Raw genomic sequence first — 24,815 nt, forward strand, 5'->3', positions numbered from 1 at the left:
CCTTCAGGGACGCCTGCTTCTTCATGCTAAAGTTCCGGACCCATTGTTGGTCGTTCCTGGTCTGCATGATGATGTGATCTCGGGGCCAAGAAGCACAGCTGGTGAGGATTTGTTGTGTAGCCTTTGGCAGCTCAAGTCAGAGAGCACATTTGTACGTGCTAGTCTAGACCCTGTGTAAATGGGTGTGGAGCTGAGCTTTGTGGTGTGTATTGTCTTAGCGTTCACAGACCCCACCCAGGGTGGGGCTCCGTTGTACTAGGCACAGCACAGACATGTAGTAAAAGCCAAACGCTGTCTTGAACACCTTCATCTTTCATTCAAGACGGTTATTTGTAATTGCAGCAGAAACCGCTGAGCGTGCAATGCGTGTGATTCCAGGGGCCGGTGACGTTCGACGACGTCTCCGTCTAGTTCAACGAGCAGGAGTGGGCGAACTTAGACGAGTGGCAGAAGGAGCTTTACAAGAACATGATGAAAGAGAATTATGCGACCCTGATCTCCCTGGGTAGGGCTCAGGTTTTACCTGTATATTTCCAGCTCTGCCAGGTACCAGCTTGGCTGCCCCTCAGGCAAATCCCTATGTTCCTTTGGTTTCCAGGTACCAGCACTGGCAGCCAACAGAACTGTTCTCAGTTATCCGATCCACACCCCCCCACATTTATAAGGAGAGCATGAGCAACACAATGATGATTCTGATCTCTAGATCTCAGGTGCTTTCCAGTGTTACATACACAGACTTTCAGGGCAGAAGGGATCGTTGTGATCATCTGGTCTGACCTCTGGTAACACAATTAAGGAATTGCTGGGTGAAGTTCCATGGCTTAAGCCTGATAATTTGTGTATGAACCAGATCCCATCTTTTAGAACAATGTCCAGTCCTGATATGAAAGGTGTTAATGATGGAGAATTTCCTACATCACTTGGTAAAACATTTATTTATTCATGTCCGGTCCCTATAAAGAAACCTGCTAGGTTCCTTGTGTGTTTTGCGATGTAAAATCACCTTTGTCAAAGTCCGTCTCTCCGGCAACAACAGTAACTTTACAGTCTGTTCAGAGGGGACGAGCTACATTTCTGAAGAACGGTCTGTAGAGATTGAAAGAGCATGTTCTCCTGCTGATTCCCCAGACAGATCCATGTCGCAGTAGTTTTTGTGTCCCTTCCCCAGACAGGCACATGCAGCTGATAATACGTGGGTCAGAAGAACTGCTCTTTAAATGATTATTAAAGTTGAAACAAAATGTTTCCTATTAAAAAAGCCAGTCCCCTTTTGTAAGATCTCATGTCATGATCTGGACGTGGGTTGGCTGCAGGCTTGAAAATAAGCAAGAGGTTTGACTTGTACTGCTCATGAGGCATCAAGGCCCCTTGCACATGTGAATCCTTGAATTCCCCTCTTCGAGGAACAAAATCCATCTTACCTGTGTCGCATTTGTGTAGGAATCCTAATAAAATGTTTGCCTCTGTCCAGCTTGCCCATCACTTCCAGTGATTTCAGGAGCTGGCTTAAAATCATTTACAGTTCTGTGTAAAAAGAGCTCAACCAGTTATGAACGAAACATGCGGTTTCTTCATGTCCTCTCCAGTGAACAGATTATGCTGTTTCCAAACCTGACATCCTGTCTCAGATTGAGCGAGGGGAAGAACCCTACCTAAGGGATCAGCCAGGATCCCAGGATAGATCGGGAGAAAAAGATCAGAGTGAAGAGGGATCAGAGGAGAAGGAAGTTCCTATAGATGCCTGCCCAGGTGAGTTAGACAGAGCGTCACAGCATGCTTCACTATGGCTGTCCTTACCCCATTCTTTTTCAGGAAATCTAGCCGGGCAGCGCCACCATTGGTAGCAAGGTTGGGAGCGCTACGGTGGACAGGGAATGGGTGTTTAGACCACTGTGTCATTTAGGCCTGCTCTGATTTTTTTTAGACAAAGGAAATGCAGTAGATCTAATCTACCTGGGTTTCAGGAAGGCATTTGGTACAGTTCACATGGAAGATTACTAGTTAAATTGGAGAAGATGGGGATTAATATGAGAATTGAAAGGTGGATAAGGAACTGGTTAAAGGGGAGACTACAACGGGTCATGCTGAAAGGTGAACTGTCAGGCTGGAGAGAGGTTACTAGTGGACTTCCTCAGGGATCGGTCTTGGGACCAATCTTATTTAACGTTTTCATTCATGTCCCTGGCACAATAAGTGGGAGTGTGCTAATAAAACTTGCGGATGACGCAAAGTTGGGGGTATTGCCAGCACAGAGGAGGACCGGAATATCATACGGGAAGATCTGGAGGACCTTGAAAACTGGAGTAATAGAAACGGGATGAAATGTAACAGTGCAAAGTGCAAGCTCATCCATTTACAGACTAACAACATTTTTTGCTATAATCTGGGGATCTATCTGTTGGAAGCGACAGAGGAGAAAGGCCTGGCTGTATTGGTTGATCACAGGATGACTGTTAGCCGGCAATCTGATGCAGCCATGAAAAAAGCTAATGTGGTCTTAGGATGCATCAGGCAAGGTATTTCCAGTAGAAATAGGGAAGTGTTGTTGCCATTATACCAGGCATTAGTGAGACTTCATCTGGAATGCTTCCCACAATCTGACCCGGTTCTGGTCTCCCATGTTTGAGAGATGAATTCAAACTGGAACAGGTGCAGAGAAGGGCTACTCGGATGATCCGAGGAATGGAAAACCTGCTTTATGAGGGGAGACTCAAGGAGCTTGGCTTGTTTAGCCTAACCAAACGAAGGCTGAGGGGAGATATGATTGCTCTCTATAAATGCATCAGAGGGATAAATACCAGGGAGAGGGAGTAGTTATTTAGCTTAAGTGCCAATGTTGGCACAAGAATAAATGGATTGGCACAAGAACTAACTAGCCATCAACAAGTTTAGGCTTGAAATTAGATGAAGGTTTCTAACCATCAGAGGAGTGATGTTCTGGAATTGCCTTCCAAGGGGAGCACTGGGGCAAAAAAACTAAATGGTTTCAAGACTGAGCTTGGTAAGTGTATGGAGGGGATGGTATGATAGGGCTGCCTATAAAGACATATAGCCAATCTGCAACTGCTAGTTGCAAAAATCCCCAATAGCCGGAGATGGGGCACTAGATGGGGAGAGCTCTGAGTTACTACAGAGAATTCTTTCCCAGATGTCTGGCTGGTGGGCCTTGCCCACATGCTCAGGGTCTAACTGATCACCATATTTGGGGGCAGGAAGGAATTTTCCCCTGGGTCAGATTGTGGGGAGCACTGGGGAGATGGGCTGAGAGAACAGGGAAATGAGGACCTTTGCAGTAACAGGGGTAATGGGAACATGAGACTGGGGTGGCTTCAGGGTTATGGTGAGCACAGGTAAATCACGTTAGCTGGGTTGGAGAGAGCAGTGTGATTAGGCCAAAGGTGTGACCCTGCCCTCCAGAGGGTGGAAGAGTAGATAGGATTGCTAGAGAGGGGTAACTGGGAAGAGGATGGAAGATGGTCTGAAGGATCATGAACTTGGATGCTGATCCCATGGCAAGAGGAGAAGAAACTGATGGAATGAGATGCCCCCGTTTCATGCCAGAGAGTGGTGGAAGAGGGGCTAAAGGAGAGTCCCAAGGAGCTCGCTGGGCAGTAGCTGCCAGAGCTTTGCAGGCAGAGGGTATTTTAGAACGTTGTTAGTTAGGGCGTGTCCTTGAGGAAAAATGATGGGGCTCAAGTGCCAAGTCTTGATAATGTGAAGGTTGGGTTTTTTGAATGGAGGGATTTCAAATGCAGGGTCACATGGGAAGGTGGGTGAGGGGGATGGTGGGGGCTGAGAGTAACGGTAGTGAAGAAGGTTAATAAGAGCTGAAGATGTTGGGGGAAGGGCAGCAGCTGAAGCTGAGAAAGTAGAATTTGGAGTTCCAGAATCCAGAGAGACTTCGGTGACCCTCCCTTACGGACATCTGGGTGTTTGCTGGTTGTTTTCCTCCATGTCTTTGCTCCAGTCCCAGCTAGTTCTTACTCGACCCATTCCCTTTCAGAGCATTTCATGGCTGCTTAACTTTCAGCTTCCCCTGGAGCTTCAGGAAGATGTTTGAATCCATTCAGAGCAAGTCTCCTTCTGCCAAGAAATAGCAGAGAGCAGAGATAAGGGGCCAGACCCTTGAGAAGCTGTGTGTTTGTCCATCATGTAATGAATGTTGCTTTTTTCTCCGGTTTCTACCATGGATATTTTATCGTGGGTTATACAAGAGGAGGAACCCTCTGAGAACAATCAGCTGGGTCTGGAAGGGAGACCGAGCCCTACAGACCACAGCACTGGTGAGAAACAGAGTAACCCAACGGAACTCTTTGATTTCCTATGGTTCTACCTCTTATCTGCATATGGGACGTTACATGGTCCCATGCATTCTATTCTTAGCTCTGCTACTGGCTTTTCTGGGGCCTTGGGCAGCTTCTTTACCTTTCTGCTCTGTAAAATGGGGAGAATGATGTATTCCTTCTGTAACCCTTCTGCCCGTCAGAGTTGGCAGCAACAAGGGCCGGGTTCAATATCTAGGGGATCCATTCCAATAACACAATGCAAACCGGCTCGAGCCCCCACCCAGTGACCTGGGACAAATATATACCACCCCCGCTGGGCACCTCCAAGAGGCAATACTTCCCCTCTCGCAAGCACATAGCCTGAGTGTAGCAAAAGCCTTTTAATAACAGAGAGAAACAATGTGGCATTATGTTGGGGAAACACCACCAACAGGATTCATAACACAACCCATAAGCAAAAAAAACCCACCCCAAGCAAATTGGGGCATGCCCTTTTCCCTTTGGTTCTTGAGTCCACCAACCCCAAATCACCCAAAGTCCCAAAAGTCCAATGCTCCAAAAGTCTCTGTCCCTGGTCAGGGCAGCCCCAGAGTTCGAAAGTTTATCTGCGGAGCTTTACCTCCCAAACTGGGTGGAAATGGGACGGGGGTAAGAGGCACCTTACATGATCTGAAGATGACCGCCCCATAGCTCCATAGCAGCGCTCCGCTCCGCCAGCCGCCCCACGAACTCCTTCGCACAGCTGCGCTCTGCTCCGCCAGCCGCCCCACGAACTCCTTCGCTCAGCTGCACTCCGCTCTGCCAGCCGCCCCACGAACTCCTTCACTCAGCTCCACGGCCCACAAGCAGCTCCTGCCATCCACAAACTGCTCCGCGTCGAACTGCTTCACCAGCCGGTCCGCAAGGCACTCCAGCTGTCCTGCAAACTGCTCCACAATATATTTTCAGGCTCCCCCACTACTTAACACAACACTCAGTAATTTCAGCTCTTAGATGAATTCAGCTTGTTGTAGGGGAGCCCCAGTGCTGGTGCACTGTCAGCCCAAAATGAGCTCAGCAGCCTATAACTAGACTTCTAATGAAATCAAAATTAGCTCTGATATTCTACAGTGGAGAGAGGAGGAAATGCAATTAGCATGTAAGGCCCTCACCAAGGGGGCCCATGCCACCAAGTATTAATACTTGTCCCCAGCCTCTCTCCATTCACACAGTTTTGGAACCCATGACCCTTGCCTAGCGAGTGCTACTTAGTTGATGGTGAATCCCTCCATCATAACAAAAGGCCACGTACAGTTCCAAGCACAGTTCCCATAATCAGGGTAATAACAATTTATTCTTCCTGCCCCAATAACAGAGACACTGGGGATCCCACAGCAGCCAAAGTGACCATTTGGGCAGCTATGGTCTCATTCTAGGCGTGGTGGGTGTGCCTATGCAAATGAGATTGGCCCCTGAAGTTCTTTTCCACAACTTGCCACACCTCACCACCAGATGTCAGGGTGGAGCTCATCCTGACACTGCTTACACTTCCCTTGTAAAGCGTTTTGAGACCCACCACGGAAATGCACTGTGTAAACATTTGGTGTCACCAGCTCTTGATGTCCCGCCTGTGCTAACGGAGAGAGAGAAGAAGAATTCTCTTGATGTTCTGGTCTGCAGAGAGTGTGAGGTCGGAAAAGTGAAAAGGAAGTGTTGCGAGATGGCATATCATTGTAAGAGGTGGTGGGGGCAGAGGTGAGGGGGGGATCCTGACTTATCATCTAGCACGGCCCTAGTGCTCTTCAGTGGTGGGTGAGATGTGAATAGCCAGGGGTGCTCGTGGGCCCCAAATCAGGTTTGAGTCAGTGTCATCAGTGGATGTGCGATTTGTGGATCAACGTGGAAAAGAGAGAACACGAGAACAGCCACACTGGGTCGGACCAATGATCCATCTAGCCCAGTATCCTGTCTTCTGATGGTGGCCAATGCCAGATGCTTCAGAGGGAATGAACAGAACAAGGTAATTTTGAGTGAACTGTCTGCTGTCGTCCACTCCCAGCTTCTGGCAGCTGGAGGTTTAGGAATACCCAGAGCATGGGGTTGTGTCTCTGACCATCTTGTCAAATAGCCACTGATGGACCTGTCCTCCATAAATGTATCTAATATCTTTTTGAACCCCATTATACTTTTGGCCTTCACAACATCCCATGGCAAAGAGTTCCACAGGTTGGGTGTGGACTGCATGAAGAAATATTTTCTTTGGTTTGTTTTAAATCTGTTGCATATTAATTTCATCAGGTGGCCCCTAGTTTTTGTGTTATGTTAAGGGGTAAATAAGACTTCCCTAGCCACTGTCTCCGCCCCATTCCTAGTTTTACAGGCCTTGGTCAGACCCCCCCCTTCGTCGTCGCTTTTCTAAGATGAACAGTCCCAGTCTTTTTAATCTCTTACACGGGAGCTGTTCCAGACTCTCATCATTTTTGTTGCCCTTTTCTGAACCTTTTCCAATTCCAATAGAGCTTTTTTGGAGATGGGGCGACCAGAACTGCCTGCAGTATTCAAGGTGTGGGCGTGCCATGGATTTATAGAGCTGCTTTACGATATTTTCTGTCTTATTATCTATCCCTGTCCTAATGGTTCCTAACATTCTGTTCGCTTTTTGGACTGACGCTGCACATTGAGGGATGTTTTCAGAGAACTATCCACCATCACTCCCAGATCTTTCTTGAGTGGTAACAGCTCATTCAGACCTCATTCTGTATGTATAGTTGAGATTATTTTTTCCAATGTGCTTTAAGAACATAAGAAAGGCCATACTGGGTCAGACCAATGGCCCATCTCGCCCAATATCCTGTCTTCTGACAGTGGCCAATGCCAGGTGCCCCAGAGGGAATGAACAGGACAGGGAATCACCAAGTGATCCATCCCCTGTCGGTCAGTCCCAGCTTCCGGCAAACAGAGGCTAGGGACATCATCCCTGCCCGTCCTGGCTAGTATCCATTAATAGACCTATCCTCCATTACTTTACACTTATCAACATTGAATTTCATCTGCCATTTTGACCCAGTTTTTTAAGATCCCTTTGAAACTCTTTGCAGTCATCTTTGGACTTAACTGTCTTGAGTAATTTTCTATCATCTGAAAAACTTGCCACCTCACTGTTCACCTCCTTTTCCAGATCATTTATGAATATGTTGAACAGCCCTGGTCCCAGTACAGATCCCGGGGGGATCCTGATATTTACCTTTCTCCATTGTGAAAACTGACCATTTATTCTTACTGTTCGTTTTCTATCTTTTATCCAGTTACTGATCCATGAGAGGGCCTTCTTTCTTATCCCATCACTGCTTAGTTTGCTCAAGAGCCTTTAGTCAGGGACCTTGTCAAAGGCTTTCTGAATATCCAAATACGCTACATCCACTGGATCTCCCTTGTCCTCAGAGAGTTCTAATAGATTGGTGAGCCATGATTTCCCAACATATATTCATCTATGTGTTATTTACGATAGTTTCCACCAATTTGCCTGGTGCTGAAGTTAGGCTTACCGGCCGGTAATTGCCGGGATCGCCTCTGGAGCCTTTTAAAAAAATTAACAGTATATTAGCTACCCTCCAGTTGTCTGGTATATAGAGGCTGATTTAAGCGATACGTTAAGTACCCCAGTTAGTAGTTCTGCAATTTCACGTTGCAGTTCCTTCAGAATTCTTGAGTAAAGGTAGAGGGCAAAGGAAGTTTACCTGGCAAGTGTGCTGGGTTCCCTTCCAACCCTGCTGTAGCGTAGGTGGAACTGGCAGTGCTGATATGGTTCAGGAAGGTTGACTGATACTTTCTGTTAGAAGATGCTGTTTTCAGTTGCTGGAGCAGAGGGGGCAGGTGTAGGAGCCAGGGAGGGGAGCATAACACACGTGCACAAGTAGGCTGAATGAAAGATTGCAACGTTACTTCTGGCATCTCTAATTTACAAGTGGTTGACTTTGCAGCCTTTGCACTCTGTTAATGTAGTGGGGCTTTTTGTATTGAGCTTCATTTCTACGGGGTGAAATTCATCCCTTGTGCAGAGGGCCAGCACAGGACCTACCCACAGCTCCTCCTGCACTGCCCATGTACGCATCCTCTGGGAATGTCGCCCTCAGAGCTTTGCACAGCTGCTACAAAGACACAGTCCCTGCTCCAGAGAGCCATTTATAATCTCATTGCAGACGTTGCATAGACAAGAAAACAACTGGGGTGGGAGTGAGGGAGGATGAGGGTTACCGGAGTCAGATCACATGGCTGCTCTCTGAGGGTTTGTACGGAGCTTGCTGGGTCTGTTAGAATTACACATTTTTAATGGGAAACTAGTTTGCCTGCAATATTCAGCACTTAATGCTCATGTTAATGTCCGAATGGCAGGTGCAAGGTAATTGCAGAATCTGCAAACTCCACTTTCTTCTGCACACTCTATACTTTCAGCAGGATCTGAAAACATACGATGTATGTTCTCTGTGTGCATGTGTATTTTATATAGCTACGTATATCTTATGTTTTCTGATTCTACAGAAAGTGTAGAGGCTGCGGAAAAGAGCGTAGTTTGCAAGCCCTGCATTTACCTTGCTCCTGCAAGATTTTTCAGTGTGTCTGGTAAAGTGTCTCTTTTTCTACATGCTGAAATAGCTTAAAATATGCTGCCCCTCCCCTTCTCTGAAGTGCATGTTCCCAGACTCCTTGACGCTCCCTTTCTGCAAAGAAACCTGCCCTGTTGGGACCCGAGTGTGGCTCGGGATTGTCCTGAGTCTTCAAAGGACTCTTGTGTTCCAAGAGAATGAAACGAATTAACCTTTGTGTTGCTGGTTCATTTCAGGAGATGGCCAGGTAATGACAGAAGAAACCAGGTTTGATGGGGATTGTGAACCTGAAAATCTGGAGGCAGAGGGGGAATTACCAGGAAGACCCAGAGACAAGGTCCTCCAGACCTTGGCTGAGGCCCAGCTATGGTCTGAGATGCAGCAGCCAAATCCTGAGAAGAGAAGGTTATGTGACTCTGCCGAAGATGAGAGTGGCGTAAAGACTCTGAGTGTCTGCCCGCGGAGCCGCGCGAGGGACAGACGACACCCATGCACAGAGTGCAGGAAGAGCTTTCGGCTGAAGATAAACCTTATCATTCACCAGAGGAGCCACGCAAATGAGGGGCCGTACGAGTGTCCTGAGTGTGAGATCAGCTTCACTTCCAAGCAGCATCTTGCTCTGCACCAGAGGATCCACAAAGGAGAGAGAGCTCCAGCACCTGGACTTGGGGAAAGCAGTGATCTGGAGCTGAGACTCTGCCCAGGAATGGAGTCCAAGGGAACCACTTACAGAAGCATGAGAAGCATATCTGGCATCGGGGAGCGCAGGCCGAGCCACACCGACGAGAGGCTGTACGTGTCCCTCCAGAGTAAGCAATACTTCTCCCAGGAGGTAGATCTAACGAGGCACCAGAAGACTCACAGCAAGATCTTCCCAACATGCACCGTGTGCTGGAAGACGTTCACCTGCTCCTACAGCCTCTGCAGGCACCAGATGGTCCATTCGGGAGAGAGGCCGTATCACTGCCCTGACTGTGAGAAACGCTTCACTCGCAAGGTGAACCTCTTGCGGCACCAGAGGGTCCATGCCAGGGAGAAGATCCTGAGGATGCGCCGAATGCACCGACAGATCGCCCGGAATCCGCCGCCCTCTGAAGCACCAGGGCAGCCACTGCAGGGAGAAGCTGCCAGTCCACAGAAGCCTTCATTGGTCACCAGACAACCCACCCAGGAGAGACGTGATCACTGCACCCACTGCAACAAAAAGCTTCCACTGTGACCAGTCTCTCAATTACCAGTACAGATCTCACACTGGGGGAAGGGAAGGGCTTCCCAGCTCCCAGCACACAGGGGGCAGCCCAGCCCCACTGGGTGTAAGAACAGGAAATAAGGCAGTGGCCGGCGAGGACTGATAAATTACCACCTGGGAAAGGATGCAGGAAGCGCTGGGTGATGTTCTTTGGCCTGAGTCGTGCAGGAGTTCAAAGTAGATTATCATAATGGTCCCTTCGGGCCTTATCTAGGAAGTGATGCCCAGGTGAGTATTGTCCAGCTGCCTCTGAAATGTTAGGGTGGCTGGAGTCTCAGAGAAACCGTGTTAGTGTCTAGGTGGATCTTGGAGCTGAGGGGGCCCACATGAACTGTAGAGAGTCCACAGGTCAGATAACTGGGCCTTTCCCCTGCAAGGGAATGGAGCAGGAGGGAGTGCTTTGATGCCATGGTGGGGATGGTCCTGTGGAGGCTCACACAGATCAATATGTTTTGCAGTTCCTTATGTTCTCAGCAGGGCTTTCTAGTTCTCTGCCTCTGCCCTACTTGCTAATGCATTAACTGATTCCCACGTTGCTTTCCCATGAATTGGAGACTCTGCTTGTCAGTTAGACTTTTGTTTCATTCAGCACCGATTGTGTTAAGGTTTTAAGAGGCCGGGTGGTTGTAAGCCCCAAGTACACACTGCGGTGGGAAGGGTAGGAGTGGGGAGTAACTTGATGTGGGTTTGGATCCCTCCCAGCTCCACCGTCATCACGTTAGGCCACCAGCACTTTTCCCTTCGTAGTAGACACCTTCCGGCCACACAGCGTCATCTCCTCCCTGGGCTGTAAACTGACAAACCTTTAATTCTCTGGAATAAAAGGGCTTTAGAGAATTAATATGGTACACCTTTGGCTTTCGGTTGGAGGTGGGAAGGCTATGAGATAATTAACAGCTCCCAGGCGCTCCTGGACCGTGAATGGCCCTTCCCACGACGCTTCCATTTTATGGGCCTGGAGCGCCTTTAAGACCATGACTTGGGCCCCTACTTTGAAGAAACGCTCTCTGGCATGTTTATCATACCAGGCTTTTTGCTCTTTTTGAGCATCCTGTAGGTTTTCTTTAGCAAGGGCTAAAGAGGTTCAGAGGGTGTTTTGTAGGTTGGTTACAAAGTCCAGAATGTTAGTTTCTGGAGAAGGTGTAAATCCCTCCCATTGCTGCTTCATCAACTGTAATGGTCCCTTAACCTCACGGCCATATACAAGTTCAAATGGGGAAAACCCTAAACTGGGATGTGGTACAGCTCTGTAGGCAAAGAGCAACTGCTGCAACACTAGGTCCCAATCACTGGAGTGCTCATTTACGAATTTACGTATCATGGCCCCCAAAGTCCCATTAAATTTCTCCACCAGGCCATTTGTTTGATGATGGTAAAGGGTGGCAACCAAGTGATTTACCCCATGAGCTTCTGAAAGGCTTTTCATAGTTCCTGCCAGGAAATTAGTTCCTGCATCTGTGAGGATGTCGGAGGGCCAACCTACCCTGACAAAAATGTCTGCTAGTGCCTGGCACACACTTTTAGCCCTGGTGTTGCTTAGAGCTACTGCTTCCGGCCATCGGGTGGCAAAATCCATGAAAGTCAGTATGTACTGCTGTCCTCTGGGTGTCTTTTTCGGAAAAGGACCCAGAATATCCACAGCTACTCGCTGAAATGGAACTTCAATGATGGGGAGTGGCTGGAGAGGGGCTTTGACCTGGTCTTGGGGTTTTCCCACTCTTTGGCATACCTCACAAGACTGGACATAGGTAGAAACATCCTTGCCCATTCCCTCCCAGTGGAATGACCTCCCCAAACGGTCTTTGGTCCTGTTCACCCCAGCATGGCCGCTAGGATGATTGTGGGCTAAGCTCAAGAGCTTGACCCGGTACTTAGTTGGAACTACCAACTGTCTCTGAGGATGCCAGTCTTCCTGGTGTCCACCAGAAAGAGTTTCCTTGTATAAAAGTCCTCTTTCTATAACAAACCTGGATCGATTAGAAGAGCTGAGAGGCGGTGGGTTGCTCCGGGCCGCCGTCCAAGCTCTCTGGAGGCTTTCATCTGCTTCCTGTTTGGTCTGGAACTGTTCCCTTGATGCTGGAGACATCAGTTCCTCATTGGATTGTGGACCTAGGCTTGATCCCTCTGGAAGCGATGTAGGGGATGGGGCTTCTTCCGTTGACTGTGAACTGCTCTCCGCTGGTGCCCTATGTTGGGGTTCAGGCTCCGGCTGAGCCTGTTGTGTAGGGTTATCGGCTGCTGCCGGTTCAGGCTTGGTGGGGCCCTTGGTGTTGGGGTTGCAAGTACTGGATTCAGTGCTGGCAATGGGTCTGGTGTTGGTTGTTCTGCCGGTTACAGTTCTGGGACCGGCTCTGTCTGGGTCTCTGGGACTGGATCCACTACTGCTGTTGCAGACATTGGCCTGGGGTCCAGGTCCATCACCTCTGACCAGGTCCTGGTAGAAGTTTCTGGAACAGAGCTAGGCGGGATGGCTGGTTTAGCCTGGCTGCGGGTGACCATTCCCACCCTCTTGGCTAGCTTCACATGATTGGCCAAGTCTTCCCCCAACAGCATGGGGATGGGATAATCATCATAGACTGCAAAAGTCCATGTTCCTGACCAGCCCTGGTACTGTACTGGACAGGCAACTTGACTGTAGGCAAACTGAAAGAGTTTGACTTGAAGGGTTGAATCGTCACTTGGATCTCTGGCTTGACTAAATTGGGGTCCACTAAGGAAGCATGGATAGCCAACACTTGTGCTCCAGTGTCCCTCCATGCGGTGTCCTTCTTCCCACCCACACTCACAGTTTCCCTCCGCTCCAAGGGTATCTGGGAGGTATCTGGGCCTGAGGACCTCTGGTGTGATTCTGGTGCAATGAACTGTAATCTGTTGGGGTTCTTGGGGCAGTTGGCCTTTACATGCCCTGGCTCGTTACATTTAAAACATCGTCCAGCTGACAGGTCACTGGGGCAAGGTGGGTTGCTGGAGAACCGTGTGGCGGGACGATAATGTGTGTGGAGTGTTCCTTGGGGGGTAGTTGGGGCCTTGAGCTGTCCCCGGAAGTAGGGTGAGGTCTGAGGTCGTCCCTTCTGGTATCCGCTCCAACTGCGACCAGTTTTTTTCTTTTCTGCCACCTCCACCCATTTGGCTCCAATCTCCCCTGCCTCGATTACAGTTGTGGGCTTCCCATCTAGGATGTATCTTTCTATTTCCTCAGGAACACCCTCTAAGAACTGCTCCATTTGCATTAGGAAGGGCAACTCTTCTGGAGATTTAACACTTGCTCCTGATATCCAGGCATCCCAATGTTTCACAATGTGGTAGGCATGTCGGGTAAATGACATGTCTGGTTTCCACCTTAGGGCTCTGAACCGCCGACGGGAATGCTCGGGTGTTAGCCCCATTCTGACTCTCGCCTTGGTTTTAAACAGTTCATACTTGTTCATGTGTTCCTTAGGCATTTCAGCCGTCACCTCTGCTAAGGGTTCACTGAGCTGCGGCCTCAGCTCTACCATGTATTGGTCGGTAGAGATGCTGTACCCAAGGCAGGCCCTTTCGAAGTTTTCTAAGAAGGCCTCGGTATCATCGCCTGCCTTGTAGGTGGGGAACTTTCTGGGATGGGAAGTGGTACCTGGAGAAGATTGCTAGGGTTTGTTGGTATATTCTGCTGAGCCTTTGCCTTCTCCATCTCCAGTGCATGCTTCCTCTCTTTTTCCTTCTCCTCCAGTTCTTTTCCCCTTGCCTCCATAGCTCTCCTGTGGGCAGCCTCTTGTTTTTTTTCTGCCTCTTTCGCTGCCTCCATTTCTTTGTCCTTTTAAAATCTGTGCTTCTGGTTCAAAAAAATCTCAACTTGATCTCAAAATGATTTCAAGTTAATCCCACCGCTCTGCCACCACGTCAAGGTTCCTTCCCCACTCTGAACTCTAGGGTACAGGTGTGGGGACCTGCATGAAAACCCCCTAATCTTATTTTTACCAGCTTAGATTAAAACTTCCCCAAGGTACAAACTATTTTCCTTTTTCCCCTGGATTTTATTGCTGCCACCACCAAGCATCTAATAGATATATAAACTGGGAAAGAGCCCGCTTGGAAACGTCTTTCCCCCCAAAATCCTCCCCAAACCCTACACCCCTTTTCTTGGGGAAGGCTTGATAAAAATCCTCACCAATTTGCATAGGTGAACACAGACCCAAACCCTTGGAACTTAAGAACAACGAAAAAGCAATCAGGTTCTTAAAAGAAGAATTTTAATTGAAGAAAAAAAGTAAAAGAATCACCTCTGTAAAATCAGGATGGTAGATACCTCACAGGGTAATCAGATTCGAAACATAGAGAATTCCTCAAGGGAAAACCTTAAGTTACAAAAAGACACAAAAACAGGAATATCCATTCCATTCAGCACAGCTATTTTATCAGCCATTTAAACAAAACAGACTCTAACGCATATATAGCTAGATTACTTACTAAGTTCTAAGACTCCATTCCTGTTCTGTTCCCGGCAAAAGCATCACACAGACAGAGAGACCCTTTGTTTCTCTCCCACTCCAGCTTTGAAAATATCTTGTCTCCTCATTGGTCATTTTGGTCAGGTGCCAGCGAGGTTATCCTAGCTTCTTAACCCTTTACAGGTGAAAGGGCTTTTCCTCTGGCCAGGAGGGATTTTAAAGGTGTTTAGCCTTTCCTTTATATTTATGACACCCCCAGTAGGAGATGTGACACATGAGTGATGCTAGACATAGGGCCAAACTCTTTGCACTCTTGCTCTGTCTGCTGTTCTGTTTCAGTGGGATTGTTTGTCTGCTTAGTGGATTCGTTAATAAAGGGATGAATTGCAGTTGTTTCTCGTGTGCTCCTAGAGTCTCTTATTCTAATAATATTGATGATAATATTCCTGATGCTGTCGTCCTCAGGAGACCGAACCTTTGTTGGCCACAGCAATCTAAGAGATTAATCAATACAACTATCAATTAATTATGCAACTTGAACCTGATTCTCCCACATCCCAAGGGAGTGCCTGACCCAATGAGCTATTGGCTATTCTGGGATGTCTCATTCTCTCTTGTTTTGACCAGAAATTCCAGCCTGCAGCTGAGAAAGTTGAGTTGAAACTGATACGTTCCCACGAAAAGTTTTTGATGAATCTGCATTTCCCGATGGAAAAACGTTTTGGTAGGTGGCTGCTAGAAGAGATGACATCAAAGCAATGACAGAGTGAGTCAGGTGAGAGACATCAGGTAGTACGCCCTGTCTGCAGCTGGCTACTAAGGGCCAGTTTAAATGCGTAGGTTCCCAGGTTTGCTTTCTGTTGTGGCTTAAAACCCAGCGTGTGATATAACTGTTCGACGTTAACAAGTCTGGCCCCTTTCCGAGCAAGCCATAAGGTGTGTTGGTTTGGTTAGCATGTTGTTTCTTTATTTCCTGGCCATCAGAGCACCACTGGCCGTTGTGTGTTGGCTGGTGTGGGTAGCATTGTATCACTTCTATGTTTGTAATGTTTAGTATTGTGGGGCTTGGGTATAGAGGCAACTGCCATCAGATGTCACTAAAATGGGTGAGAGGTTGCACACACAGTTTTCATAGATTCAGAAGCCAGAAGGGACCATGGTGATCATCTAGTCTGTCCTCCTGTGTAACACAGGCTAGAGAACTTCCCCAAAAGAATCCCTAGAGCAGAGCTTTTGGAAAACATCCCATTCTTGATTTAAAAATTGTCAGGAATGGAGAATCCACCATGACCCTGGGTAAGTTGTTCCAGTGATTAATTACCCTCACTGTTAAAAATGTACATGTTATTTCCAGTCTGGATTTGTCCTGCCATTGGCTCGTGTCTTACCTTTTCCTGCTAAGTTGAAGAGTCCATTATTAAATATTGGTTCCCCATGTAGGTACTTGTAGACTGTAATCAAGTCACTCCTTAACTTTCTCTGTTAGACTGTTTATCTTATCACTATAAGGGGCATGTTTTCTAATTTTTTCATTATTCTCGTGGCTTTTCTCTGACCCCTCTCCAATTGATTAACCTCCTTCTTGAACTGGGGGCACCAGAACCGAACACAGGATTCCAGCACTGGCTGCACCAGTGCCAAATACAAGGTAAAATACACTGTACTCTCAAGATTCCCATTAGAATCGCATTAGCTCTTTTGACCACAGTGTCACTCTGAGAGTTCATGTTCAGCTGATTGTCCACCAAGCCCGACATGTCTTTTTCAGAGTCGTGGTTCCCAGCATAGAGTGTCGTGTGGTGTAGTGATGACTCTCCCATTACAGGGAGTGGTGAGGCTCTGCATGCATACACATCATGCTGGTTAATTTGTTGGGGGGTTGGGCTTTTAAAAGAACCAACAAGGAACGAAGCCATGGAATGCACAGCTCATCTCATTGCAACACGTACTTCCCCTGCTCCTGCCTGTTATCCCTGGTTCTAATGTAGATGCTGATCCTGCAAACACTTGGGACCTAATCCAGCTCCCATTGAAGTGAATGGAAAAACTGCCATTGACTTTATTGGATGTCAGATCAGGCCCTCAATGCTGAGCAGAGAACGTCGATTCATTGGTTTATGTGGGATCGTTCAAGTGGAGGGCTCACTACTTTGATGGTAAGTGTTTGCAGGACTGAACCCCTGAACCCCAGTGCTAGTCAAGCCATCGCAGGGGTTGAATTTGCCCATGTGGCTCTGACTACAACCTCAAGGCTCTAGATCGTACAGTCTCTATGATTGAGACTTCTCATTTTGTATTAATTCCACGCGTGCCTCTTTAGTGGTACAGAACTAGTAATGAATCTGTATATACGTTCTCCTGCATCTTTTGGCTTTGCTTTACTTGTTTGTTATTAATTTGTATTACCATCCACCTAAGAGCCCTAGTCAATGGATGCAGGGAGATGGCCTTTTGTTAACTTTTTGTATATTTTACAGATTAAAAAAATAAATTGAAAAGAATCACAATAAAATGTGCTATTTGAGTCCAACGTAATATTTGATGGTTTTGGCTCAGAAAATGCCCATACAGATTTTTTCATATATACACACACATGCACGCACACAATGATCAATATTAATCAGTCGTTAATCACCTGTCACAACAAATCCTGCATCTTGGCAGGGGGTTAGACTATATGATCCTTACGTTCTCTGATTCTGTCTTGTAATAAGTTATAACTAGGCTTGGAAAGACCAGATTTTTATCAGTAAATGTCAATTTCACCATACACACAAACCCATGAAAAAATATTTCCATCAATAATAATCAATGTTTACCCATAGGAAAAGGAAGAAAAATGCTGCTTGAGAACTTACTAGAGTTTGATTTCAGGATATTTGCTTTGTATTTTTGACATAGGAGGTAGACTATTTGTTTTAACAGTTATAAAACGTTAACTTTTTGAATCTGTGTCTGCCATTAAATATTGTCTGATCTCGCCCCCTAATTTCCTACAACTGTGAAAATTTAAATCAATAAAAATAAAATGCTTAAACCCATAATTTTGTGCAACTGTGAAAATTTAAATTGATAAAAATTGAAAAGAAAATGCTTAAATAAACATCATCCATTGAAATGATAAAAAAGATGGAATTCTGCCAAGCTTGCTGTAAGTCAGCGGTTCTCAAACTGTGGGTTGGAAGCCCAAAGTGTGTTGCAACCCCACTTTAATTGGGTCGCCAAGGCCAGCATTAGACTTGCTGGAACGCATGGCTGAAGCTGAAGCCTGAGCTCCACCCCTACCCGGGGTGGCGAGGCTTGGGCTCTGCCCCCTTCTCTTCTCCCTCCCCCACATCCCCCCCACCCGCTCATGCAATAACTTTGTTGTCTGAAGGGTTCCTGGTGCAATGAAGTTTGAGAACCCCTGCTATAAGTAGACTGTGCAATATAACAGAGACTTGAATGACAGACACCGATTTATTCTGATCAGTGGGGTTTCAGGGATCTACTTTAAGGCTGTGAGGTTTTAGCTTTGTACTTGGAAGAATTAATGACTCAATTTAAACCCTGTAAAATCCACGGATACCACCGTGATGGGCACTGTAAAATGGAGAAATTATTTGACTGAAAAAAATCAGAGCCTGTCAACCGGTGGGTTCTCATGCCAGCTCAGGGTGGATTGACGCCACGCCAGAGTCTGTTCCAGGCCCTTGCCACAGGGCACCATGTATTGGTTCAACAGAAACTTAGACAAAACTTCAAGATGAAGTCATTCCTCTGCCCATTTCCCTCACCTCTCTGAGCCTCTCCAGGTCCTTGCCCTGACCCAGGGACTCCTGTAGGAACCTGATTGCTCCCTGCAATTATCTAGCCCAGATAATGTTGCTGCCCAGGACAAGATCCACAAAGGGACTTAGGTGCCACTGAGATCCTCAAAACACATGCTGCACTCCCCTCAACCTGCAGGCAACTATGTTTCTGCCAGGAGGTGTGCACAAAACTGCCTACGTTCTGGTGCCCTGGAGCTACTCAGCACCATACCTTACTCCCAAATCCTGGGGCAATTCTTAAGGAGGTTTTTGCTCCCCCTCTCTTGCTTGCAGGGCCCAAATGGACAGGTGTTCTCAGAGCACCTATCAAATCAAGCCTTGCGCAGAAGACAGCTGGGGAAGACCAGATTGATGTGTGTGTGTCTGTCTCTCTGTCCCAGAGTACCCAATAGCCCAGTGCTTAGGGCACTCACCTGAGAAGCGGCAGACTTGTTGGCAGATCACAGCTCTGCCTGATTTGGAGCAGCAACATGAAGTCAGATCTCCCACCTCCCAGCTGAGTGCCCTAATTCTGGGGTGGGACTCTCTCAGTCCCTCCTCCTGAAGCTGTTCCAATGTGTATAATACTGAAGTATTTACTCCTGGGGGAATTCTGTGCCAAAAATTTAAAAATTCTGCGCAGTGTATTTTAAAATTCTGCATATTTTATTTGTCAAAATAATGCAATATAATCACTCTAGTTTCAATTATTTTGGTAATTTACTTAAACTACAATACAATGGATGGAGAATGGGAGTGGAGAGCATTGGAGGAAATCCCCAAACCCCCATGCCTAACAGTAATGTAACTAGGTTTGACCCTTTATTTCTAGTTATTAGTCAACAAATATATGCATCCATATGCTCAGTGTTACATCATAGACAACTGAAGAACTAGTGAGGGCTGGGGAATCAAACTCACAATTTATATTGGCTACTGTCCATCTCCAGAAAGGTCAGTAGCAAACAGTTCATGGAGCACATTCTGATAGGAAATTTTTTCAGTCCAAAAATTTAGACCAGTTTTAATTACTAAAGCACCATAAGCATTTATAAGGCCATACTGTCCTTTACACCACTCTGGCAATGTAAAGGAGCCTTAAAACATTTACCCCTGTTCTATATTCCTGGGGGAATTCCCAAAGAGAATGGGAACAATTCGCTAAGCAGGCAGGCTGCTACATTCTGCTCTGCCAGAGGGGACAGAGCCTGCCCCATGCCTACCTCCTCAGAAACACCCTGAAGCCTTGCCCCTCCATGCCAAGCATGCTGCCACAGTGAGCGAGAGGGAGAGAGTCTCTCTCTCTCTCTTGCATGACTGTCCAGCCCCGCCCCCCCAGTGGTGATTTATGTCTCTACTGGCTGCTTTGGGCACCTGAGCCAACTTGCCAGTGCTGCTGGAGAGGGGTGCATGACCGCTCTTGCAGCTTCCCTTTGCTTCCCTGTCAGAAGTCATTTTTCTGCGAGGAAGCAAAGAAATCTGCGGGGGACATGAATTCGGTGCATGCGCAGTGATGCAGTTCCCCCGGGAGAATACAGTTTTAACTGGAACAGGGGCTGGACCCTGGCTCTCGAAGGTGAGTGCCCTGATCCCCAGGCTGTACAATCACTCTCACACTCTGGCCCAATGACGATTTAAGTATTTATACAAAGTGGAGCAACTTCAGCGAGAGAGACCTGTTAGGATATAGATATTCAGGTCTGTCTGTAAAGGCCTATACTCTAAGAATTTAGGTGTATTCTTATCGCTTGGCTAATTATAGAGGTATAAAAGAAAGAATCAAAATCACTGTCTGCCGATGTAAGGGCCTTCTCTTACTGTGACAGTTTGTGGCCCTGTGCTTAGGCTCAGGCCTTTGGCTAAGCAGCAGAGTCAGCCATAAGCTGGGAAGCGAACAGTCACATCCTCACATTCCAAACTAGTCACATTGAAAAAAGGTGCTATTGGGCTGTTAGGCACTATCAGGACAGAATTGTATTCCTATCACCTCCAGAGAAAGGGAAGTGCCTAGAAAATGTAAAAGGAAACTTAGTTTGATAGCATCCTGTCTGGCAAGAACTCACTTATCAATAGCTGGGATGTGAAATCCTCACTTCTGTATTGTCTTGTCATTATAGTTCCCACTTTGCTATTGTTTGTCTGTATAATTTCTGTTTGGTTCTGTGATTGTTCCTGTCTGCTGTATAATTAATTTTGCTGGGTGTAAACTAATTAAGGTGGTGGGATATAATTGGTTACATAATCATGTTACAATATGTTAGGATTGGTTAGTTAAATTTCAGGAAAATGATTGGTTAAGGTATAGCTAAGCAGAACTCAAGTTTTACTATATAATCTGTAGTCAATGAGGAAGTGAGTGGGAGTGGGTGTGGGTGTGGGAGGGGGTGGGTGTGGGAGATGGGAACAGGGAATGGGAGTAAGGAAGTTGGAATCATGTTTGGCTAAGGGTAGGAATGGGAACAGGGACACAGGTGTAAGGCTCTGTGGTGTCAGAGCTGGGAAGGAGGATACTAAGGAAGGAAACTGGAATCATGCTTGCTGGAAGTTCACCCCAATAAACATCGAATTGTTTGCACCTTTGGACTTCGGGTATTGTTGCTCTCTGTTCATGCGAGAAGGACCAGGGAAGTAAGTGGGTGAAGGAATAAGCCCCCTAACAAGACCCATCTTGGAATACCCTACAGCTGCCACCACTTCTTCCTCCTCCTGGTTTCTTCTTGAGAAAGGGCTGACCTGGCTTGGGCACCTAACTGCAGCAGCAGGCTCACAGCTGAGACTCCCTGTGTGGAGATAAAATCCCCTTTCCTACCAGAGAAGGGATTGTGCCAGCCCTTTCCAAGACATAGCACATGCTCCCCCAACTCCTTTAGCTAGTGCATGGTGGGGACAGAGCCATGGGGGGCTGGTACAGTGCTGGGAGCGCTGGGAATCATGGGAGGGAGGGAAAAGGTGACAAAGCTCCTGTGTCCCCGCATTGTTCCCTGCTATGCTGAGCACTCCTCTTGTATCTTGGAGGATGGGTTATCTGATCTCCCCTGTATTAAGGGCCGAGATGGACAGAAGTCTGACCAGAGGCCGAATTAAATATTACTGTAGGTTGGCCAAAAGGTTATCTCTGCAGGGTAATTTGCACAAAACGTGACACATAAGAGGCAAAGCTGACAGCTACGCGTATAGTTAAGGTGGCCAAACACCCTCCATTAAAAGAGCCTGTTTTCTGCGTATGGAGTAGACCTTGTACCTGAGTGTGCCATTTGCACAACTGACCTATGAGCAGCTTCTCCATTGCTGCCTACCTCCTTCCTCTTCTGGCCTCCATTTTCTAATCCGGCCTCCTCCTGGCAAGCAGGGTTTCTTCTGACATAGCAGATGGCATCTGTCTTCAGGGCTCAGATGTGCCCCAGAATCCTTCCCAAGCTCCACACCAGCTGCTGTCATGGCTCAGCAGGGAACTGCAGACCTGCGCGGGTCAGACCTGCGCGGGTCCTTCAGTGCCGGACCTGCGAGGGGCAGGGGGCAGTTGGCCACATTTGCGGCGGGGGGGGGGGGGAAGTAAGGCAGTTATTTCAGTTACGGAGTTGCAGCTTGGTCCCTTGTGCTGGGTCATTGTAAAGTGTAGGAAAGGTGTGAAATACACAAGAAACAGCCCTTGCTGGATTTAAATCTAACATACTTGGTATAGTGCATCGAAGTACCCTATGTGCAGGGTACTCCTTGTGAACTGCTTCTCATTGGCCACCTGAGACTAAGTGTTGGCTTTGAAATGCCCCTTAGGGGTTGTTCTACAACGTGAGTGTATGTGTAAATACTTCTCGGCTCTCCGATAAACCTGGCCCTCCAGTACTGACAGATGCTGACACCACAAGGAGCAGCAGGGACAAAATGCCGAGCGGAAATCCTCTGTCAGCGTTGATTACTCAGGGTCCCAGACGCTCCCATGCTACGCCACCATCTCGCCACGGAAGTGCATGCTGTGGGAAACGGAGCTGTGTATTCTAACGTGTTCTGGCTGGAGACCAAGTTCTGCCGTTACGCCAGGGTAAGTCCAGAGAAACCCCACGGATTTCAGTGACCTCAGTCCTGATGTGCTGCTGCAGCTGAGGGCAGAAATTGTCTTTTCAGCTATCGACATATATAGGTGCATTCAAGATAATTAATCAGGATACAGCAGTGTGAGTGGAGTTGTGTCTGTGATTACTAACCTTATTCCAATCTCACTTCGTTAAACCTCTGCTCTGACACGTCTGCCTCTTAATCGTTCTTGGGCCAAAGCCTACTCAGTGTAATCCTGATTAGCCTCGTCCTTCTCTGTGGGAGGGCTCACAAGGGTAAGGGCAGTGGGATTGGGAATGTTATCTCGTATCTTGAGACCACCCGGTTTTATAGAAACTCAAGAGCTGGGTCAGCTCCGGGCATGTATGCATGTTTATGGAAAGGAGACTCAGGATAAGGTCCAGGCCAGGGACAGCCTGTGGGGCTCACAGGATCAGCCCCATAGAGCTGGTATCTCATTCAACGGTGCACGAAGGCCAGAAGTTTCCAAACCAGTGCCGGTGAAATTGGGCAGCTCAGAGCCTCCCTGGCCACATGACATCTTCAACAGTGTTAATCTTGCTCAATACCCCAGTGGACCCCGGGGGCCGGTGTTCCCAAGGGCTGTACTGGGGCACAGCTTGATTGCTCTTGGAGGTCTGGTGAAAGCACCCCGAGAACTCCACACGTGCACCAAAGAGCCCCTGAGCCAGGCGTGCTCACTGCCCCCTCCCCCAAATTCAGACAGGCCACATGTGGCCTCAACCCAGCTCCCCCCCACTCCTCCAAGCATCCACACAGGACAATGGGGCAAGAGGAACAATTACTGACTGAAAAGTGGGGCGGAGAGGGTGAGAATGGGTGATCCCGTGGGGTTCCTGCCCGCAGCAGTTGTCAGGTGGGCGCAGGTGCCCCCCCTCGCAGTACACACACACTGATCTGATGTGCCCAGGTCCTGCTGAAGGAGCATCTCCAGGGGGCAGGGGAATGTGTGTGTGTGGGTGGGTGGGTGGAATGGGGCAGGAGAAGGGGAATGTGGGGGGGTGGGAGTGGGGTGGGGCAGGGGAATGAGGAGGATAGAGGTGGGGGTGGGGAGCAGGATGGGGTGGGGGCAGGGAATGTGGGGGGTGGGAGTGGGATGGGGAGCAGGATGGGGTGAGGGCAGGGAATGTGGGGGGTGGGAGTGGGATGGGGAGCAGGATGGGGTGAGGGCAGGGAATGTGGGGGGTGGGAGTGGGGTGGGGAGCAGGATGGGGTGAGGGCAGGGAATGTGGGGGGTGGGAGTGGGGTGGGGAGCAGGATGGGGTGAGGGCAGGGAATGTGGGGGGTGGGAGTGGGGTGGGGCAGGGGAATGAGGATAGAGGTGGGGGTGGGGAGCAGGATGGGGTGGGGGCAGGGAATGTGGGGGGTGGGAGTGGGGTAGGGAGCAGGATGGGGTGGGGGCAGGGAATGTGGGGGGGAGTGGGGTGGGGCAGGGGAATGAGGAGGATAGAGGTGGGGGTGGAGAGCAGGATGGGGTGGGGGCAGGGAATGGGGGGGTGGGAGTGGGGTGGGGAGCAGGATGGGGTGGGGGCAGGGAATGTGGGGGGTGGGAGTGGGGTGGGGCAGGGGAATGAGGAGGATAGAGGTGGGGGTGGAGAGCAGGATGGGGTGGGGGCAGGGAATGGGGGGGTGGGAGTGGGGTGGGGAGCAGGATGGGGTGGGGGCAGGGAATGGGGGGGTGGGAGTGGGGTGGGGAGCAGGATGGGGTGGGGGCAGGGAATGGGGGGGGGAGTGGGGGGGGCAGGGGAATGAGGATAGAGGTGGGGGTGGGGAGCAGGATGGGGTGGGGGCAGGGAATGGGGGGGTGGGAGTGGGGTGGGGAGCAGGATGGGGTGGGGGCAGGGAATGGGGGGGTGGGAGTGGGGTGGGGAGCAGGATGGGGTGGGGGCAGGGAATGGGGGGGGGAGTGGGGGGGGCAGGGGAATGAGGATAGAGGTGGGGGTGGGGAGCAGGATGGGGTGGGGGCAGGGAATGGGGGGGTGGGAGTGGGGTGGGGAGCAGGGTGGGGTGGGGGCAGGGAATGTGGGGGGTGGGAGTGGGGTGGGGCAGGGGAATGAGGAGGATAGAGGTGGGGGTGGGGAGCGGGGTGGGGGCAGAGAATGTGGGAGGGGGGAGAGGAGTGGGGTGGGGGGTTTTTGTGGGAGTGGGGCCCAGCGAGGCGGGGGGTGGGGCCCAGCTGCCCTCTGCCGCGCGAACGGGGCTGCTCCCCCCAGGGCCGCCAGGGGGCGCTGCCGGCGCCGGCTCCCGGCATGCACTGCGCGGCGCCTGGCAGCGGGGCCGGCCCGTGGCGAGGCGGCGCCGGGACTCTGCCCAGCCCGCAGCGGGAGCGGGGCTCGGCCGGGCCGGGCCCGCGGGAGCAGCCCCGCCCGGGGGGGCCATGGCCGAGCGGGCCGCTGCCCAGGTAA

At 49.2% G+C, this 24,815-nt stretch overlaps 1 protein-coding gene and 1 pseudogene across 6 annotated transcripts in view; both read left to right on the forward strand.

Annotated features, from left to right (window-relative positions):
- The window catches only part of LOC125632971 (zinc finger protein 783), a 64,346-nt gene that overhangs the window by 23,508 nt on the left and 16,023 nt on the right, over window positions 1–24,815 (forward strand). For 2 of the 6 annotated variants that reach the window (XM_048841987.2, XM_075124666.1), the window contains exon 1: window positions 22,259–22,375. The exons of 1 other annotated variant lie outside the window; for it this stretch is intronic. In XM_048841987.2, the coding sequence (XP_048697944.2) occupies window positions 22,274–22,375 (102 nt within the window). In that variant the 5' untranslated portion in view covers window positions 22,259–22,273. Of the gene's footprint in view, window positions 1–22,258; window positions 22,376–24,676; window positions 24,812–24,815 lie in introns of those variants that run through there. 3 more of the 6 variants (XM_048841986.2, XM_048841982.2, XM_075124668.1) reach the window with 2 other exon arrangements.
- On the forward strand, window positions 179–10,051 carry LOC125633047 (uncharacterized; annotated as a pseudogene).

This window comes from Caretta caretta, chromosome 2, assembly GCF_965140235.1.
Source record: "Caretta caretta isolate rCarCar2 chromosome 2, rCarCar1.hap1, whole genome shotgun sequence".
Taxonomy (NCBI): domain Eukaryota; kingdom Metazoa; phylum Chordata; order Testudines; family Cheloniidae; genus Caretta; species Caretta caretta.